The sequence below is a fragment of the Leopardus geoffroyi genome, chromosome E2 (assembly GCF_018350155.1).
Source record: "Leopardus geoffroyi isolate Oge1 chromosome E2, O.geoffroyi_Oge1_pat1.0, whole genome shotgun sequence".
Lineage (NCBI taxonomy): Eukaryota > Metazoa > Chordata > Mammalia > Carnivora > Felidae > Leopardus > Leopardus geoffroyi.
In genome coordinates, this window is record NC_059335.1 from 34011199 (window position 1) to 34028932 (window position 17734).

The window sequence follows — 17734 nt, forward strand, 5'->3', positions numbered from 1 at the left end:
GCTCCTGGACCCCAGTCCAAGTACCCTCATCTTGGAGGGTGACTCCTTAACCCAGTTTACTATCTAACACAGTCTAAGCATTTCTACCTGCCCCCTTCTGGGAGGGAGGGAGAGAAATGTGTCCCTCTTTGTCCCTCCCAAGGATGGCTGGCCCCTGAGCAGAAGCCCACCTCAGAAGCCTGGAGCTGATGGTGGCCTCGGGGTCTCCGTCCATCCCCTGCCTCCAGAGAAACAACTCGTCCTCCAAGGCTCTGGTCAGGGGTCTGTTGAGTCCCTGCTGTCCCCACCCTGACCCTCCTGCGGGGGAATCTCTCCCACTGCTACCCTCACTACACAGCCAGGCCAGTCCGTTTCCATGTCCCTTTTCCCCACTAACTTAACAGCACCTTGAGCGCAGGCACCCCTCCTCTCTGGTGGCACATCTGGGCGCCCACCACACTAACTCATCTCTCCTAACCCTCTTCTGATTTCAGCCCCCACCCCTGCAATGGCTCAGGTGCCTCTGGTGACCGGAGAGCAGCCCGCCCCCCCGCCCCCATGCAATCAAGGCATGGCCTCAGGGCAGCTGACCTGGGCCAGCGATGAAATGGGGCCTCTGCTCGCTGCTGTCCGCCTTGGGAACGGGGGGCTCTTTGTCTGGGCTGGGCCAGGGGAGGCGCTGCCCCCTTGGGCTCTATAACTCAGGCTCTGCGGTGCATGTGCAGGCTGGGTACCCAGTTGCCCCGCAGGCCCCTGACCAGCCACAAGTCAGCCCCAGGGGCCCTTCAGGCCCCAGGTGGCTACAGATCACACCTATCGCATGCTGAATTCTGGTCTGGGGGTGCTTGCACGTAATGGCTTATACACTTGAGATGTCTTTGGAAGGACGGGCACAACTAGGAGTCAGAGGTCCAAGAGAGAGAGACTAACCTTTTATATACACGTGTGCATCTTTTTAAACATCATACCATTCATCTATTCACAGATACTAGGTAAATAAAAACTAAAACTAAATACTAGGTAAAATGAGAGGTTTTTGAACCTGCATAGGGTGGGGCCACAGGTCATCAGGCTGTCCCTAGGGTCCCTCATAGGGTCCCTAAGAGTCCCCTCTGGTGAGTACTGCTTCCTAGGGTCCTGCAGACGTCCTCAGCTCTCAGACTCAGAAGAGCCTCTCGGGGACCCAGGGGCTGGACGTGTTTGCCCCTTTCCCGCTCTGCGTCTGGCTGTGGTCCAGCCCAGCCCTTCCGGTCCCAGGCCGGGCTGCTATCTCCGAGATCAGGTGGCGGGCAGGACAGCAGTGGGCACGTGCTCCACCTCCCACCCCGTCCAGGGACCCTGCTCGCCAGCCATGGGCGGTTTGGGCCAAACTCCCTGCCTCCTCCCCGCTGTGGGCCAGCCTATAAAGCCACCCAGCACATCCCCGCCGACCCTGGCCCCCTCCCCGGACACCCAGAGCCACCATGGCAGAGCTGCCAGGGTCAGAGATGCCGGGGGACCCCACGCTGTGCAGCGGGCGCTTCACCATCAGCACGCTGCTGGGGGGCGATGAGCCCCCGCCGCCGGCTGCCTACGACAGCAGCCACCCCAGCCACCTGACCCACGGCAGCACCTTCTACATGCGCACCTTCGGCTACAACACTATCGATGTGGTGCCCGCCTACGAGCACTATGCCAACAGCACCCTTCCCGGAGAGCCCCGAAAGGTCCGGCCCACGCTGGCCCATCTGCACTCCTTCCTCAAGGTAAGCACCGTCTCAAAGACTGGCCACGGTCCTGCTGTGTGACCTTGACACGGGTGCTTAACTTCTCTGAGCCTTGGCTCTTGTGCCACGGGGACAAACAAGTGTCTTCTTCATGGGTCAAGAGGCCTCAGTGAAATGTGAGCGTGGAAGCTATAGAGCTCGGGGCACATGTTGTAATGTTTATTGTCCGGGCACCGATGACCCAATCAAGCAATCGTAGCCTCCTAGAGAGGTAATGAGCCACGGCGGGTGGAGGTGCGTGAACAGAGGCTGCACGCACCTGAAAGAGGTAGGGAGGTGGGAATGAGGAAGGTCTGCAGCGGAGAGGAGGCTTGCTGGGTTTGCTGCCTGCGGGGCTGGACTGTGGAGGAGGCGAGATGGGGGGCTGGAGTGTCATGACCCCCCCCTGCCTGACCTGTGGCCTCTGGGCTTCCAGCAGGAAGGCAGCCATCTGCACGCCGTGGCCTTCGACAGCCGGCCCGGCCATGAGATGACTGACGGGCTGGTGGAGGACGAGACAGGCACCAACAGTGAGAAGAACCCTGGGGAGCCCGTGCGCTTTGGCTGGGTCAAGGGGGTGATGGTGAGTAGGGTGTGGGTGGGATGCCCAGGAATGGGAGTGCGAGACAGAGTTCCATCCAGGCTCAGCTCTGACTCTCAGATGTCAGTGGCCAGGGTAGACCCAAGGTCCAGCCTGGGCCTCAGAGATTTTCCCTGGTTTTGTGCTTCTCAACCCCCAGACTGATACCTTGCCCTAGGAAAGATCTGTGTATATTCACTTGTTCTATGGCCTTGGACAAGTTATTTAACCTGTCTGTGCCTCAGTTTCTTCATCTGTGAATGATGTGCGTTAAATGAGTTAATAGACGGGAATTGCTTGGATCAATGCTTCCCCTGGAATTATTAGAAGACATTGTTTTCCCCCATAGCCACCAGGGGGCAGCACGAAACACACAGTGTGCGCGCATGTTTTTCTCATTCTCAGTGACGGGAAGGGGAAGGTTTCCTGTGGCCTAGAGCACCAGTAAGTCCTCAAACAGCAAAGAATCAAATGAACTTGGCTTTGCAAGGCATTATGGGACCTTACAGAGGGGATCACATGAGATTTAGAAGAAGGCTTTGGTCCTGCTCTGGAAGGCAGGAGGCCTGGGTTCTGACCTCACTCTGACCAGCTGCCTACTGGCTGTGCCTCCGTTTCTCCATCTGAACTGTGAGCTCCCCTCTACCCCAGCAGCTCGTATATGGCGTCTGGATCTTCCTCCTGAGCTGTGGCAGCCAGAGCCTGGCGTGGCCCCGTTCAGTATCTCAGAGCGTATAGAGGATCTTAGAGGTCTCCCTGCCTTGTAAACGCCACATGTTCCTGCCCCTCCCCAAGACGTGGCTGGGGCCCAAGACCACATCAGCACCCCCACCTCCATGGAATTTCAGTCTCAGCTGTGGCCTCTGGCTTTGCTTTAAATTTGGAAGCTGAAGTCACAGCGACCTGAGTGCTGTTTCTGCTTGTATGTGGGGCATTGGCTCAGCTGGCATTTGCTGAGCTGCCCCTGGATGCCAGGCCCTGGGCCAGCAGCTGGCCACTGGGGCCCCGGCTGGGGCTGCCAGACACAGGATCCCGGGCTGGGAGCCGGGTGAGGGGTGATTATGCTTACAGCCCATCCTCAGACCCCAATGGGAGGGCAGAAAAGTGAGTCTCTGGGTACCCCCCCTCCCTGGGTGCCCAAGTGAGTTAGAGGGACATTGAAGTAGGAACCCATTGCAGTGAGTAGAGCCAAGAAAGGACCCACATGTCCCCTAGGCCGTGCCATGCCATGACTGGGGACAGGGACTTGTATGTTTGGCTTTGGGGTATCCGGCCCACCCAGGTGACCTCCGACCCCTCTCTCTTCCCAGATCCGTTGCATGCTCAATATCTGGGGTGTGATCCTCTACCTAAGGCTCCCCTGGATTACAGCCCAGGCGGGCATTGGTGAGTGTCACCTCCTGGGGGAAGGGGAAGAGTGTGTCTGAGACCTTATCCTTCCAGGCCACAATCCTGAACTTGGGCTGCAGAGCCCCAGGCTCCTGCAGTGACAGAGGACAGGGAGGTGTGGCAGGGGAGTCTTCATTGGAGTCAACAGACCCGAGGACTCTCCCTGGCCCTGTTGGCCCTCAGTAGGTCCCTAAACCTCTCAAAGCCAATCTCTCCTGCATAGCATCCAGGTTAGGAACTTCTGCTCTGGACAGACACCAAGGTTCAGATGCTAGCTCTGATGCTGTGTGACCTTGGACAAGTTTCTTAACCTCCCTGAGCCTTGGTTTCCTCATCAGTAAACTGGGAATGATAACTGTCCCTACCCACAGACCTATAATAGGGTTTCTATGATGCATGTAAAACACCATAGGATTTGGTACCCAAAGGTGTTCGTCAAGTGGTAACTATTACTTTTTAAAAATTTTTTTTAATGTTTTACTTATTTTTGAGAGAGAGAGAGAGAGAGAGAGAGAGAGAGGAAGAGGCAGAGAGAGAGAGGGAGACACAGAATCTGAAACAGGCTCCAGTCTCTGAGCTGTCAGCCCAGAGCCTAATATGGGGCTCAAACTCGTGAACCACGAGATCATAACCTGAGCCAGAGTCGGACACCCAACCGACTGAGCCACCCAGGTGTCCCTACATTACTTTTTATTACTAAAAGAGGGTACCTTCCCTTCCATACCTAATGATCCTTTATGTGCTGGCTGTTCAGAATATACCAGGAGGTAGGCAGAGACCCATTTTTCAGATGAGAAAACCAAGGCTCAGAGAAAACCAAGGCTCGGTGACTTTGGTGGCATGGCAAGCCAGCTGGCTAATTTAGGTTCCTCACATGGCTCCCCACCTGGGAAATGCCCCAGCTGAGTTTCCTGGTAATCACATCCCCTCCACACACCCCCCCCCCTCCCGCCAGTCCTGACCTGGATCATCATCCTGCTCTCGGTCACGGTGACCTCCATCACAGGCCTATCCATCTCGGCCATCTCTACCAACGGCAAGGTCAAGTCAGGTGGGTCCCACCCCACCCCGAAGGCCCTCCTCTTTCTTGTCGCTCCCCCGGTCTCCTCCCCGGGAATGGGTCTCCAAGCCACTCCCACCCACCCCACCCCCACCAAAACGGGGACTCCCCAGGCTGCTCCCTCTGGTTCCAGGTGAAGGCTTTGGGCACCCACAGATGGCCTCAGTTATCTCCTGTGCTATGGGCCCCGTGGGTCCCGTGGTTACCCTTTCCCAGCCTCGGCTTCTGCCTGCCCCAAGCCCACCCCAGCCAGCTGATCCTTTGGTTTCACGGATTCTGGCTCTGTCCTTAATAGGTGGCACCTACTTCCTTATCTCCCGGAGTCTCGGCCCAGAGCTCGGGGGCTCCATTGGCCTCATTTTCGCTTTTGCCAATGCTGTGGGCGTGGCCATGCACACCGTGGGCTTTGCAGAGACCGTGCGGGACCTGCTCCAGGTAAAGCTGGGGGCTGGACCCCAGGCAGAGGGAGCCCGGGGAAGCCTACCTCGCTCTCCCCTCCCCCCACCTGGGCCAGGCCTTCCTGCCCCTCTGCCCCCCTTTGCCTGCCAGGCCGCTGTCTGCTCGCTGTGGGTGACTGGGTGATCTCATCACATAAAGACCATTCCCAGAAGTCCCCTTCAGGGAGGTGTGTTGCCTTTAGGGCCAAACTGTCCAGGCCGATACAGCACAACTGTGGATCTTCTGTGGGTGGGCGAGGTGGTTGTGTTTGTGCTTTGCTGAGAGGGCACCTGTGATGGAGGGGTGGGGTGTGCAGCCCGGCCTGTGCCCCGCCCTAGGAGTACGGCACGCCCATCGTGGACCCCATCAATGACATCCGCATCATCGGCGTGGTCACCGTCACCGTGCTGCTGGCCATCTCCCTGGCTGGCATGGAGTGGGAGTCCAAGGTGAGGAGGGGATGTTGGGAGTGGTCAGGTGAAGAACGTGAGTCGTGAGGCCCCGGTCCTGGGCCCGGCCCTGCCTCTTCTCGCTGTATTAGCTGGGCTTTCGGCTCTGCTGTTGTGACAGAGACCCTGAGGGCGGGGACTGGAGCAGGACCAGTGTGTTTCTCTCACCTGTAAAAGTCCGTGTGTGTGTGTGTGTGTGTGTGTGTGTGTGTGTGTGGCTCCCGGAGGCTCAGGCGCCCAGACCGTTTCTGTCCTGTGGCCGCTCCATCCCTGGGTGTGGCCTCCGTGCACCTGCTCCATGGCGGCCACCGCCACCATGTCCACAGTCCGCTCAGCAGGAAGGGGAGAGGGTGAAAAGGAGCGAATTCCCCTTCCTTTTCCTTTTCTGGCACCACCTGGAAGTTGCTCATGTTCCTCTGCTTCCATTCCATCAACTAGAACTTGATCTCTCGGCCACAGCTAAGCTGCAAGCAGGGCAGGGAGACGTGGTCCTCACGTGAATCTGTATCCAGCCAAAATTCAGAGGCTTGGCACCGTGGGGCAAGGGCAGCAGAAATCTCGGGCGTCAGCGGGCAGACTGGCCAGATCTGCCGCCGCCTGCCCTCTCTCCCCCTCCCTCCGGCTTCCGGGTCTGCGGCCTCCTTGCCGTTCTTTGAGTGTCCCAGGCTTGTGCCCCCGATCATTCTGCTGTCACTCATCCCCTCCTTTAGGACCCTTGAAGACACCTTTGCAGGTCACTCTGCTCCATAGCCCCACCCACAGTCCCCATCACACCCTCGTTCTTACCCCGAAGTCGTGTTCCTTATTCACCAGCAAGACAAGCCAAGAGCTTTGCTATGCGGCTGACTCCCAGCACGGGACCTGCAGCATAATGGGTGATGAATGAATGAATGAATGAATGAAGACGGGATCATGGGCGGGTTCTGACCTGCTGGGGCTCCCTGAGCAGGTAGGGCCAGGCCATCTGACCTCTAGGGTCCTTTACCCACCCCCCAGGCCCAGGTGCTTTTCTTCCTCGTCATCATGATCTCCTTTGCCAACTACTTAGTGGGGACGCTGATCCCCCCATCTGAGGACAAGGCCTCCAAAGGCTTCTTCAGCTACCGGGGTACGTGCAAGTTGGGGCCCCTGCCCATGGCTCTGGGGACAGGTACAGTCTGCCCACCGGTTGGGCCCATTCTGTGAGCATGAGGAAGATGAGACCCACCCCCCAACTCCCAGGGCCAGGAGCTGCCAGAGAGGAGCCTCCTGCCTGGCTGGCTGGGCCCAGCCTTCCAGGTGTCCCTGATTCAGGCTTTGGTCTTCCAGCGGACATTTTTGTCCAGAACTTGGTACCCGACTGGCGGGGTGCAGAAGGCAGCTTCTTCGGGATGTTCTCCATCTTCTTTCCCTCGGCTACAGGCATCCTGGCAGGGGCCAACATCTCTGGGGACCTCAAGGTGAGCCAGACGCCCACCCCCCCCCCGTCCCCGGCTTCCTGGCTGTGTCCCGCTGGGATCTCTCCCACTGGGCACTGAGCTTGGCACAGACACCATGGAGTCAGAGCTTCTAAAATCCAGTCCAGTCCAACCCAACTCAACCCCAGTCAATCCAAACCGGGTCCGTTCATTCTACTCAGTTCTGAGGTTTGTTGATTGGCACCAGCTATGCTCTAGGCCTGGAGGACTAATGACTAAAGCGGGCCAGTCTCCTCCCTGGTTCCCGGGAGTCAGCCTAAGGGGAAGACGGAGGCAGCTCGACCTTCCAAAGCTGCAGCTGGTTCATGCACATCTTGGCTGGGCTGACATCTTCCCAGGGCCCTCCACCCTCCTGATGTGGGCAGTTTCCTAGGCTCAGAGCTCAAGGTTCCAACCTGCCAATGCCATTGCTATGACCCCTGCCCCAGTCCCGAGGACCTGCTGCTGTCTGTCCCTCCTCCACGTCTTTGCCTCTGCTGTGCTCTCTTCCTGGGATGCCCTACGCTTGTTTTTTTAACCTTGAGAAGTTCTGTTTCTCTTTCAAATAACGCTTCCATCCTTAAATCTCTCCTGGCCGTCGTGGCTCTTGAGCATAAAGACATCGGGCCATTTACGTGTCTCTTCGCCCATCCCGTTCTCTTGAGCTGGACAACTGGGGCCTGCCTCTATGTCCCAATTCCCAGCTAAGAGTCAGACAACATGCTTATTGAGTGGATAGAGGGTGAAACGTACCGGATGGGAGGCTTAGAGTGAAGTACAAACTGCTAGAAGGTGGGAGAGAAGGGCAGGCGGATGTTGGCAGGGGCTCCGGCAAAACCCTGGGTGGAGGTAGGGCTGAGGCTGGGCTTTGAAAGCCATGGGGTCTTTGCCAGGGCAGGATCCAGGAGATAGATGGTGTGTATGTGGGGTGATCAGTGAGAGCCTGGCTCTGTGCTTGGGGCCCTTTCCCCCAGCCTCCAGTCCCACTCGAAAGGTGCTCCTTGATGCAGTTTTTTAATGTTTATTTATTTATTTTTGAGGGAGAGAGAGAGAGAGAGAGAGAGAGAGAGAGAATCCCAAGCGGGCTCCACACTGTCTGCACAGAGCCCAACACACGGCTCGAACCCACAAACTGTGACATCATGACCTGAGCCAAAACCAAGAGTCAGACTGAGCCACCAAAGCACCCCTCCTTGATGCATTTTCTTAAACGACTTAAGAATTGTGCCTTGGGGACAGTCTCCGCCCAGCCTGGCTCTAACTGGGTATGCCTGGGGGGTACCCAGCGTGGCCTGGGAATCCCGGAGTGGCTGTGTTTGTCTGGTTCCTCTTCCTTTTCTGGGGAGCGGCCAGCAGAGGCCTGGTCTGCCTGTCCGCCCTGAGGTCCCTGCAGTGGCCTGTCTTGTGCTCAGACAGCCTGGTTCCCCTGCCAGCCCCGTTACAGATCATCGCAGCCTAGCAATTTATCCAGACACCTCGTCCAGCTTCTTGGGTGGCAGGCAGCTGTCCTGGACCCAGTAGTGGGGGGTGGGGGGGAAGGGGGGTGCACCTCTACTCTGTCCTAAATGCCCTCAAGCCCCCAAGCGGCCTTTCCCTCCTGCATCCAGCCTTCTGCCCATTTTGTGAGACAGTAAGTCCTCAATGGGAGAGAAGCTTCCATTCATGGAGACTTTATGCAAGTCCCTTAAAACTTCCCTGGGCTTTAGCTTTGCCAACTGTAAAATGGGACTAACAGCCCACCGCCCCCTCCCCTTCGCAGAGCAGGGAAGAAGGATTCCATGTGCTAATTTATGTGATGTGCTTAGAATAGTGCCCAGCATGGAGAAAGTACTACTGGCTAGAAGTCAAGGTTGTGGTAATTTTTACTATGTGGCCGCTGGGTACATTATACTCAAGGGGCTCATGCCCTCATCACCCCCATGTTACAGAGGAGCAAACCAAGCGCGGAGAGGGCTGGGGTGGCCCAGGGCCACACACACACAGGTGGCAGAGGAGCTGGAATGCAAGTTTCTAGAACAAAGAGGCTTCAGCGTGATCCTAAGTTTATCATTCAGTGGATATGTTTTGAGTACCTGCTTTGTGCCTGCATCTTGTGGACACAGCGGGGAACAAAACAGGCACAAGTTCCTGTCCTCGTGGAGCTGACATTCTCATGAGAGAGACAAGGCACCGAAATATAAGGAGGACGTGGAGTGAGAGTGGCTTGTGGGTGGTGCTGGGGAAAGAAACGAAGCAGAGGGAGGGTAGGGAATCCCTGGGGGCGGGGGTGGAGGAGCTGGTACGAATTCACACAAGGTGGCCGGAGACCTCAGAGAATGTGACATTTAAAGGGGTGACGTCAAGGGTGCCTGGGTGGCTCAGTCTGACTTCAGCTCAGGTCATGATCTCGTGGTCCGTGTGTTTGAGCCCCGCGTCGGGCTCTGTGCTGACATATCTGAGCCTGGAGCCTGCTCCGGATTCTATGTGTGTCTCTCTCTCTGCCCCTCCCCTGCTTGTGCTCTGTCTCTCTCTCTCTCTCTCTCTCTCTCTCTCTCTCAAAAATAAACATTAAAAAAAAAAATTTTTTTTAAAGGGTGACATCAGAGTTACCATCATATTAATCCCTCACACCTCCCCGACCCTTTAGCGCTGACAGAGCAATCTCGTGACCAACGTCTCTTCACAATCAGCCTGTGCTATGGCCGAGGAAAGCTTTACTAGCTTAATTTTCTGATGGGGAGGCTGAGGCTGAGACACAAGGGACTTCCAGGTGACAGCTGTGGGGTCTGTGCTGCATCTGTGGTCCCAGCGCGTGTCCCCGAGCACGACACAGTCCCCTCTCCTAACTGCTCACATTTGTGGGTGCTGGCTGCGTGCCACGTTGGGTTATCATCTCACAGATCGGGGTTCGGGGCATCCCTAGGCTCAGAGAGGTGAAGGGGCTTGTCCCAGCGCACATACCCCTGGGAAGAGACGGGCTGGGATGTGGGCTCGGATGTGCCTGACTTGTGAGCCGGGCTCAGAGATTTCAGGCCAAGATACAGGGGTAGGATGGAGGCCGGGTGTGCCCACCGCCCACGACTGCTGTGACAAACTACCACAAACACAGGGGCTTAAAATAGACACTGGGGCGCCTGGCTGGCTCAGTCGGTTAAGCTTCTGACACCGGCTCAGGTCATGATCTCACAGTTCATGGGTTCCAGCCCCGCGTCGGGCTCTGTGCTGACCGCTCAGAGCCCGGAGTCTGCTTCGGATTCTGTGTCTCCCCCTCTCTCTGCCCCTCCCCTGCTCATGCTCTGTCTCTCAGAGACAAACAAACAAAAACCAAAAGCAAGCGAACAAACAAAAAATCCCAGACGTTTATTCTTGCACAGTCTGGAAGCCAAAAGTTCAAAACAAAGGTGTTAAGGGCCACGTTCCCTCTGAAGGCCGTAGGGGAGAATCCTTCCTTTCTTCTCCCAGCTTCTGGTGGCTCTGACATTCCTTGGCATGGGGCTGCCTCTCTCCAGTCTCTGCGGCTGTCTTCAGCCAGCCTTCTTCCCTCTGTGTGTCCCTGCCTCTTCTCACAGGAACACTAGTCATTGGATTTAAGGCCACCCAACTGGGTATGACCTCATCTTAACTAACGACATTTGCAAAGACCTTATTTCCAAATACGGTCATAATCTGAGGTTCTGAGCGAACACGAATTTTTGGAGATACTGTTCAACCCACTGTAGGTGGGAGGGGAAGTGGAGGCGGTCCGTTGGCCTTGGGACCAGGGGGACTCTGTGTGTTGACCTAGTCAGGCCATCCTGGTGCCCAAGGAAGAGCTGCCGGGCCCCCCAAAGCAGACACTGCAGCAGATCTGGAAGCTCCAGGTCCCCCAGCCTCGCTCCAGCAACGTATCTCTGCTTCCGCTTGGCTCTGGCCTGCCTCACCTTTCCTCCCACCCCAGGGCCTTCAGAGCCACCTCAGCCGTCCCCTCTGCCGTGAGGCCCTCCGTGGTCGCTGCACCGTGTTGCTCTCCCTCCTTCCGCTTGTTCTCCAGCACACTTCAGGCTGTCCCGTGACAGGTGCCATCTGCCCTGTGTTGGCGGGACCTCCTTCCCTGGGGCACAGGGTCCTTAAGGGCGGGGTCCGGGGCTCGTTCATTCATCACTGAGTGACCATCGATTCCAACTCAGGCTCCTGAGTGTCTGAGGCAGGGAACTGGTTGTTGCCAGCTTTGTCTGGACCTGCCTGTGACGCTGAACGGTGTCGCGGTCCCTCCAAGCTCTGTAATTTGTGGTTCTACCTGCCAGCTGTGGGAAAGCTGGGGAGGTGCACGGATGTCCTTCCCAGTGCCCGTGTGGCCTGCCCCCGGGGCTGGGGTCTACACCTGGCGGGGGGACCCTGCTGTAAGGGTCCCTACCTGTGTTGCACCACTCAGCACCAGCCCCCCCAGGCCTGAAGCTGCGGACTTGGTGTGGTCAGGACAGAGCCGCCCCTGGCTCAGCCGGCTGGGGCCTCCGCTCAGCTTCCTGGCCTCAGTTTCCCCACCAGCAGGGTAGGGACACCCTGGCCACTGCCCAGGAAGTTATGTTTGAGGAAGTGTCTGGAAGAGTGGAATACCCGATGTGTGCATGTGAAGATTTGTTATTTCTGCTAGGAAAATGCCAGCAGAGAGTTTCTCCTCAGAGGAGAGTTTGGGGCTTGTCTGTATGTTAATTGCCGTGGAACCTCACAAATCAATGGGTACCTGACGGTGATTCACACACAGCCAGCAGTTGCTGGCCCATCCGGGCCTCAGACAAGAGAAGGGCCTGACGGAGGCCCAGAGGCTAACCGATGCCTTCTCTCTCTTCCTCCCCCTCCCCCAGGACCCTGCTATAGCCATTCCCAAGGGAACGCTCATGGCCATTTTCTGGACCACTATCTCCTACCTGGCCATCTCGGCCACCATCGGTGAGTAGCCAGCCCAGACCACCGGAAGGGTCACACGGGGCAGGGGGCTCAGCTCTCTAACAGGGAGAGCATGGTGACCGCAAGAAGTGGACCCTCAAACCTTCTTTTTGGGGACAACCGGTGGTGACCAGAACATCTTCGTGGGGGGGGGGGGCGGTGGTTGTTTGTGGTGGGGATGGGGACGGTCAGACCAGGCTCCTCTGGTCCCTTCAAACCTGAGGTTACAGATTCAAGAGTGGGAAATTCCTAGAGGACAAACAACACTCTGACCCAAGGACGGGTAATAATAACAATAATGATGATGGTGGTGGTGGTGAAGACGGCAATAACCGCTGACTCAACCCATGCCCGGCCCTTGACATGCCTCACCGCATTCAATCCAGGCACTGCCAACCCGCCATTTTACAGAGGAGAAAAGCAGGGCTCAGAGAGGTTAAGCGACCTGCCCAGGGTCACACAGCCACCGAGTGGTGGAGCCAGGTTTGAACCCAGGCCTGGGCTGTTGACACTTGCCTCACACTGAGATCCTCACAGGCGCTCTGGCTGCCCACCACCCCCTTGTGAGGCGAGCCGCTCATGGGTGGCCGAGGGACACGGCCCCGGTCACAGCCAGCCAGGTCTCTGCTTTAAGAAGGACATGGTGATCTCCACGGGTCACTGTAGGTCACCGCGCCACTGTAGAATGGCACCGACAACGAAAGCGATGGTCATACTTGCTTCCCAGGGTTGTTTCAAGCGCTTAGCGGAGCGCGTGGCACGTCGTGAGTGCCTCTGCACGTTAGCAGATTTCATTGCCGTCATCGTCGTCGTCGTCATCATCCATTAGTAGTAGCACACGCTAAAGGGAGAGCTGGCCCCTCGAGCAGCATCTCGCCCTGTGCAGAAGCGGCCAGTGTCTGGGGTGGGAGGAGAGGAGGAAGGAGGGAAGGGCGGGCGGGAGGCCTCCCCAAGCCCTGCTGCCCCTTCAGGCTCCTGCGTGGTTCGCGATGCCTCCGGGGTCCTGAATGCCACGGTGACCCCCGGCTCGGGCGCCTGCGAGGGGCTGGCCTGTGGCTACGGCTGGAACTTCACCGAGTGTGCCCACCAGCACAGCTGCCGCTATGGCCTCATCAACTACTACCAGGTACGTGCGGCCTCTGCCAGGGAGTCTGGCCCAGCAGACGTGGGGAAGGGCCAGACAGAGGCTGGAACTGGCTGGGACACACATGGTTTGGGGGGCTGGGTCCCGGGCGCGGGGGAAAGAGGTTCAGGCTCAGGTGGGGGGCCCCTGGGCCCAGTCCCTGACTCGGTGGGCACTGGGATCTCCAGGCGAGGAGTGTGGACTCGGGGGCCTCAGGACCCAGCCCCTGCCTGAGGCGAGGACTCCGGGCGTGAGGGGCCCCACCATGAGGGGCCCGAACCCCATGTCCTTGCAGACCATGAGCATGGTGTCGGGCTTCGCGCCCCTGATCACGGCCGGCATCTTTGGGGCCACGCTCTCCTCCGCCCTGGCCTGCCTCGTCTCCGCCGCCAAGGTCTTCCAGGTGAGGCCGCGGAACGGGGCCGCGAGTGTCGGAAGGCCCGGTGGAAGGGTCCCCAGGTGACCCCTACAGAGGCCTGGAGGTATCATGGGACGGGGACGTCTAGACTGAAGGAGAAAGGGGGCTAGGGAGCAAACCTGCAGGAAGCGGCCTCCGTCCCATGGTGTGCTGCAAAGGGCACCCGCATTTCCCTCCCAGAGTCTCCCTTGTGCAGCCTGGCGCCCTGCCTGCAATTTCTCTGACCCAGTCTCACCCCCACTCGGGCCACCCCCTCTCTTTGCCCCCTTGCTAGCTCCCTGGTGACGTGGGGGTGGGCAGGGAGATGACTCCCTTTTAAGAGACAGAAGCCAGGGGGCGCCTGGGTGGTTCGGTCAGGTAAGCGTCTGACTTCGGCTCAGGTCACGATCTCACAGTTGGTGCGTGAGTTCGAGCCCCGTGTCGGGCTCTGTGCTGACAGCTCGGAGCCTGGAGCCTGCTTCAGATTCTGTCTCCTTCTCTCCCGGTCCTTCCCCCACTCATGCTCTCTCAAAAATAAACGTTTAAAAAAGAGACAGAGAGAGAGAAGACAGGACCCAGACCCCCAGGTGGAGGGAGGAAGCAGGGCCAGCTGGGGCTGCAAGGGAGGGGAGGGGGGCGCCCAGCCTGGGGTGAGCACGTCTTCCTGTGCCCACAGTGCCTGTGCGAGGACCAGCTGTACCCACTGATCGGCTTCTTCGGCAAGGGCTACGGCAAGAACAAGGAGCCCGTGCGCGGCTACCTGCTGGCCTACGCCATCGCCGTGGCCTTCATCATCATCGGTGAGAGGCTGCCAGGGTGCAGAGGCTTGCGAGGGCCGGCAGGGCTCCTCTCTGTGCCCCTCACCTTGGCGCCCAGCGCCCAGCCGGGCCTGGCAGGGAGTGGGCACTCGTGGAATAACTCTTGAGCGAGGCCCTCTCTGGGAGAAGACTCGGGAGGGTCATGCGGTGCCCGCCCCTCCCCCACCTCCAGACAGGGTGGCTCCCACACCACACCAGGCAGGTGGACCATTCGATTTTGTTAGAAGGGACCCTACCTTCTTTTCCTGCTTCCGTATTCCCGTGTCCTGGCAAGTTGCCCACGCCCCCCAGACACCAGGTCTGAATTAACCCCCGGGACAACTTTGGAGCACAGGACAGCTCGTGGGAGCTGATACAAACAGCTCAGTCAGTATCTCTGTAGGTGTCTAAACTCATTTCTCCACCCTTGAGCTGCCAGCTCCCTTGGACTTCAAGATAGAAGATGCCCGAGGAGACAGATCCCAGTTAATCAGTTAGTTAGATGGACTTTCTTTTCTCTCTCTCTTCTTTTTTTTTTTAGATTTTTAAAAAAATTTATATTCATTTTTGAGAGAGAGAGAACAATTGGAGAGGGGCAGAGAGAGAGGGGGAGACAGAGGATCCGAAGTGGGCTCAGTGCCGACAACAGAGCCCAAGGTGGGGCTCGAGCTCACGAACTGTGAGATCATGACCTGAGCTGAAGTTGGACGCTTAACCGATGGAGCCATCAGGCGCCCCAGATTGTCTCTCTATCCTGGCTTTGCCATAAGCCAGCTGTATTGCTTTGGACACATCATTTTTACCCTCCTGAGCCTTGGTCTCATTTGCAGAATGGGAGAGATAGTGCCGAAGAGGTGTGTCATAGATGGGCAGGAAGAGACTGGTGTGCACACATATACACACACACATGCACACGCATGCATTCGTGTACGCACACACTCCCCAGTACTTCCTGGTCTCCTTAACCAACAAGGCAGAACTTGCTAGAAGAAAGGTGGCCGCACCAAGCAAGGGCGGTGGCCATGCTACGGCACGCTGACCCTCCGGCCCCTGCTCTCTATGCAGGAGCAGGGTGGGGGGTTCGGCTGGTGGTCCCGTGGTCCTGCTACTCACGCTGGCATCAGCGATCCCTACCAATCTACTCACGTCCACTCAAGGGAACCTTTCCAGACACTGGCTGCTCTGGATCCTGAACCAGATGAGGAGGCAGCAGGGCTGCCCCCGGGGGATGGAAATGACTCGTCAGGCCTGGGCTTCCCCAGACACACCTCTGCTTCCTGCTCACCGTGCAGTCCGCCCCCCCCCCACACCCCCTCCCCCCCCCCCCGCCCCTGACTCAGATTTGATGTCCTTTTATCTGGGCGGTTCTGATTGCACTTCAGACTGAGAACCGTCATTTCAGATTCTCTGGGGCAGGGGTCTTATGGTGGATTCAGTGGAATCGTGCACAGAGGCCCTGATGCATAAGAGGTGATTGTCTTGTTTTGGGATCCCCCAGAAGCAGGCCCTGAGACAAGATACACATACACAAGTTTGTCTGGGGTTTCTCGGGGCAGTGGCAGTGGAGTGAGGCAGGGAAGGGAAGGAACTTGTTCTTGAGTGAGTTTCTACTGCGGGTGGAACCGTGTGTGTCTTGTGGTCTCAGGGTTTCAGATAAAAGATGGTATAGGTCCCGTGTCTTCGGTCACGCTGTAAAGAATATTTCCTACTGTAATTTGTGTTACAAAAAAAAGTGTGACAGCCACTGTCCTTGTGATCCCGTAGCCTCTCCCACTGCTCTCCATCCTCTTAAGAGCTGGCATTTTACAGTTAACGAAACATCGGCCCCTTGAGTGTCACAACGCGATGGACCCATTTCACAGATGAGAAGGCCGAGACTCACTGAGCCTCTGTGGCCTGTCTGGAATCCCCCAACTGCGAGGGAGGGTGCCAGGTGGCTCCCTGGCTGGTTGCCCAACAGACTGTCCTCTCTCCCCTCGGGTCCTTGAAGCTGAGCTCAACACCATCGCCCCCATCATCTCCAACTTCTTCCTGTGCTCCTATGCCCTCATCAACTTCAGCTGTTTCCACGCCTCCATCACCAACTCGCCTGGTAAGCAGCCCCCTCCACCCTTCTGTGGGAGGAAGCACCTGGGGCGGGGGCATGGGTGGGGGAGCGGAAGGTGTGATGCAGGTGGGCAGACCAGAGTCACCTCCCAAATCAAAACCAATTCAAGGAACCATTGAAATCATCATCATAGTAGCTATCCTTTCTCAAGCGTGGACAGTGTCCCCGGTATGTGGATTCATACACAGTTTCCAGGGTGCAGAGATTTTTCTAGTGCCTTCCTGCACCAATCTTACAGGAGTCAGGAGTCTGACTCCCCAGAAGAGGAAGAGAATGGCCCAAAGTCACAGAGAGGGTTGCTGTAGGTTGTTTACTCCACAGCTCTTGGGGTGCCGCCTGTTTGCATCATCGATTTCTATGTTTGTCCTGAAAAACTTCTAGCAGATGGCAGTAAAGAGTCTCGAGAAAACCTTTTTCTTATTATTATTAGGCCCCAAATCCCCAGTGGGCTGGTCGCCAGGCCACCTTTGCCTTAGACTGGGGGCTGTGGTGCCCCACAGTCGTGCCGTGGGGCAGCTGTCAGTAGTGGTGGGCCAGGCACGGCCCGGTGGCATGGAGTCCCGCAGAACCACATCCTTCCTCATGCTCTCACCCCCTTGGCTCCCTGGGAGACACGGGAGCCGGTGCTGTTGCGGACACGTGACCGTATTTGGCCAGAGCTGGATGCCTCCTCCTTGGAGTAGCCTGACGTGGCCAAGTGCCAGCCGAGGCGGGCGGGCAGTCCTCCCCGGAGCCTCCAGGCCCAGCCCCAGGAGACCCGGGTGGTGGGCACAGCCCGGGATCCCGGCTCTGGGCTCTGCTGGTGTTGCCACCCAGGCCCTGCCTCAGCAGCACCGGCCCAGGAGGAGGCTCGAGTGTGACCTGTGTCCCCCGCCCAGGGTGGAGACCCTCGTTCCGATACTACAGCAAGTGGACGGCGCTGTTCGGGGCTGTCATCTCTGTGGTCATCATGTTCCTTCTCACCTGGTGGGCAGCCCTCATCGCCATCGGCGTCGTTCTCTTCCTCCTGCTCTACGTGATCTACAAGAAGCCAGGTGTGCGGTCTCAGGCTGCCCAGGGGCCCAGGTGCCCCTTCTCCCCCTGAGGGTGCCAAGCACGCCATCGTGCCCTTCGGCCCGGCTGGAGGGCCTGTGTCAGGCTCTGTGCTCTCAAGGGCCCTGCTCTGACCCTCCAGCCTCGTCCCTCCCAGTGGGGTGAGAAGCCTACGGGAAATGTGTCTGCTCAGAACCCACATCTCTGGGTCCGGACCACCCCTGCCGGCACCCAGGACCCAGGAATTGCCTGCCCAGGTCCATCCTCTTGAAAAGGCCGGCCTGCTGGTGTGACACGCAG

The 17734-nt window shown here is 57.9% G+C and overlaps 1 protein-coding gene across 7 annotated transcripts in view; it reads left to right on the forward strand.

Moving 5' to 3' along the window:
• The first annotated feature begins 1396 nt into the window (after nucleotides 1-1396).
• Nucleotides 1397-17734, forward strand: part of SLC12A3 (solute carrier family 12 member 3) — a 38789-nt gene continuing 22451 nt past the window's right edge. For 4 of the 7 annotated variants that reach the window (XM_045442816.1, XM_045442818.1, XM_045442819.1 and 1 more), the window contains exons 1-14: nucleotides 1397-1724; nucleotides 2161-2307; nucleotides 3615-3690; nucleotides 4649-4744; nucleotides 5049-5188; nucleotides 5530-5640; nucleotides 6637-6748; nucleotides 6949-7079; nucleotides 11897-11981; nucleotides 12950-13104; nucleotides 13397-13504; nucleotides 14175-14298; nucleotides 16286-16387; nucleotides 17281-17436. In XM_045442816.1, the coding sequence (XP_045298772.1) occupies nucleotides 1443-1724; nucleotides 2161-2307; nucleotides 3615-3690; nucleotides 4649-4744; nucleotides 5049-5188; nucleotides 5530-5640; nucleotides 6637-6748; nucleotides 6949-7079; nucleotides 11897-11981; nucleotides 12950-13104; nucleotides 13397-13504; nucleotides 14175-14298; nucleotides 16286-16387; nucleotides 17281-17436 (1825 nt within the window). In that variant the 5' untranslated portion in view covers nucleotides 1397-1442. The remainder of the gene's footprint in view (nucleotides 1725-2160; nucleotides 2308-3614; nucleotides 3691-4648; nucleotides 4745-5048; nucleotides 5189-5529; nucleotides 5641-6636; nucleotides 6749-6948; nucleotides 7080-11896; nucleotides 11982-12949; nucleotides 13105-13396; nucleotides 13505-14174; nucleotides 14299-16285; nucleotides 16388-17280; nucleotides 17437-17734) is intronic. The other 3 variants (XM_045442817.1, XM_045442820.1, XM_045442822.1) reach the window with 1 other exon arrangement.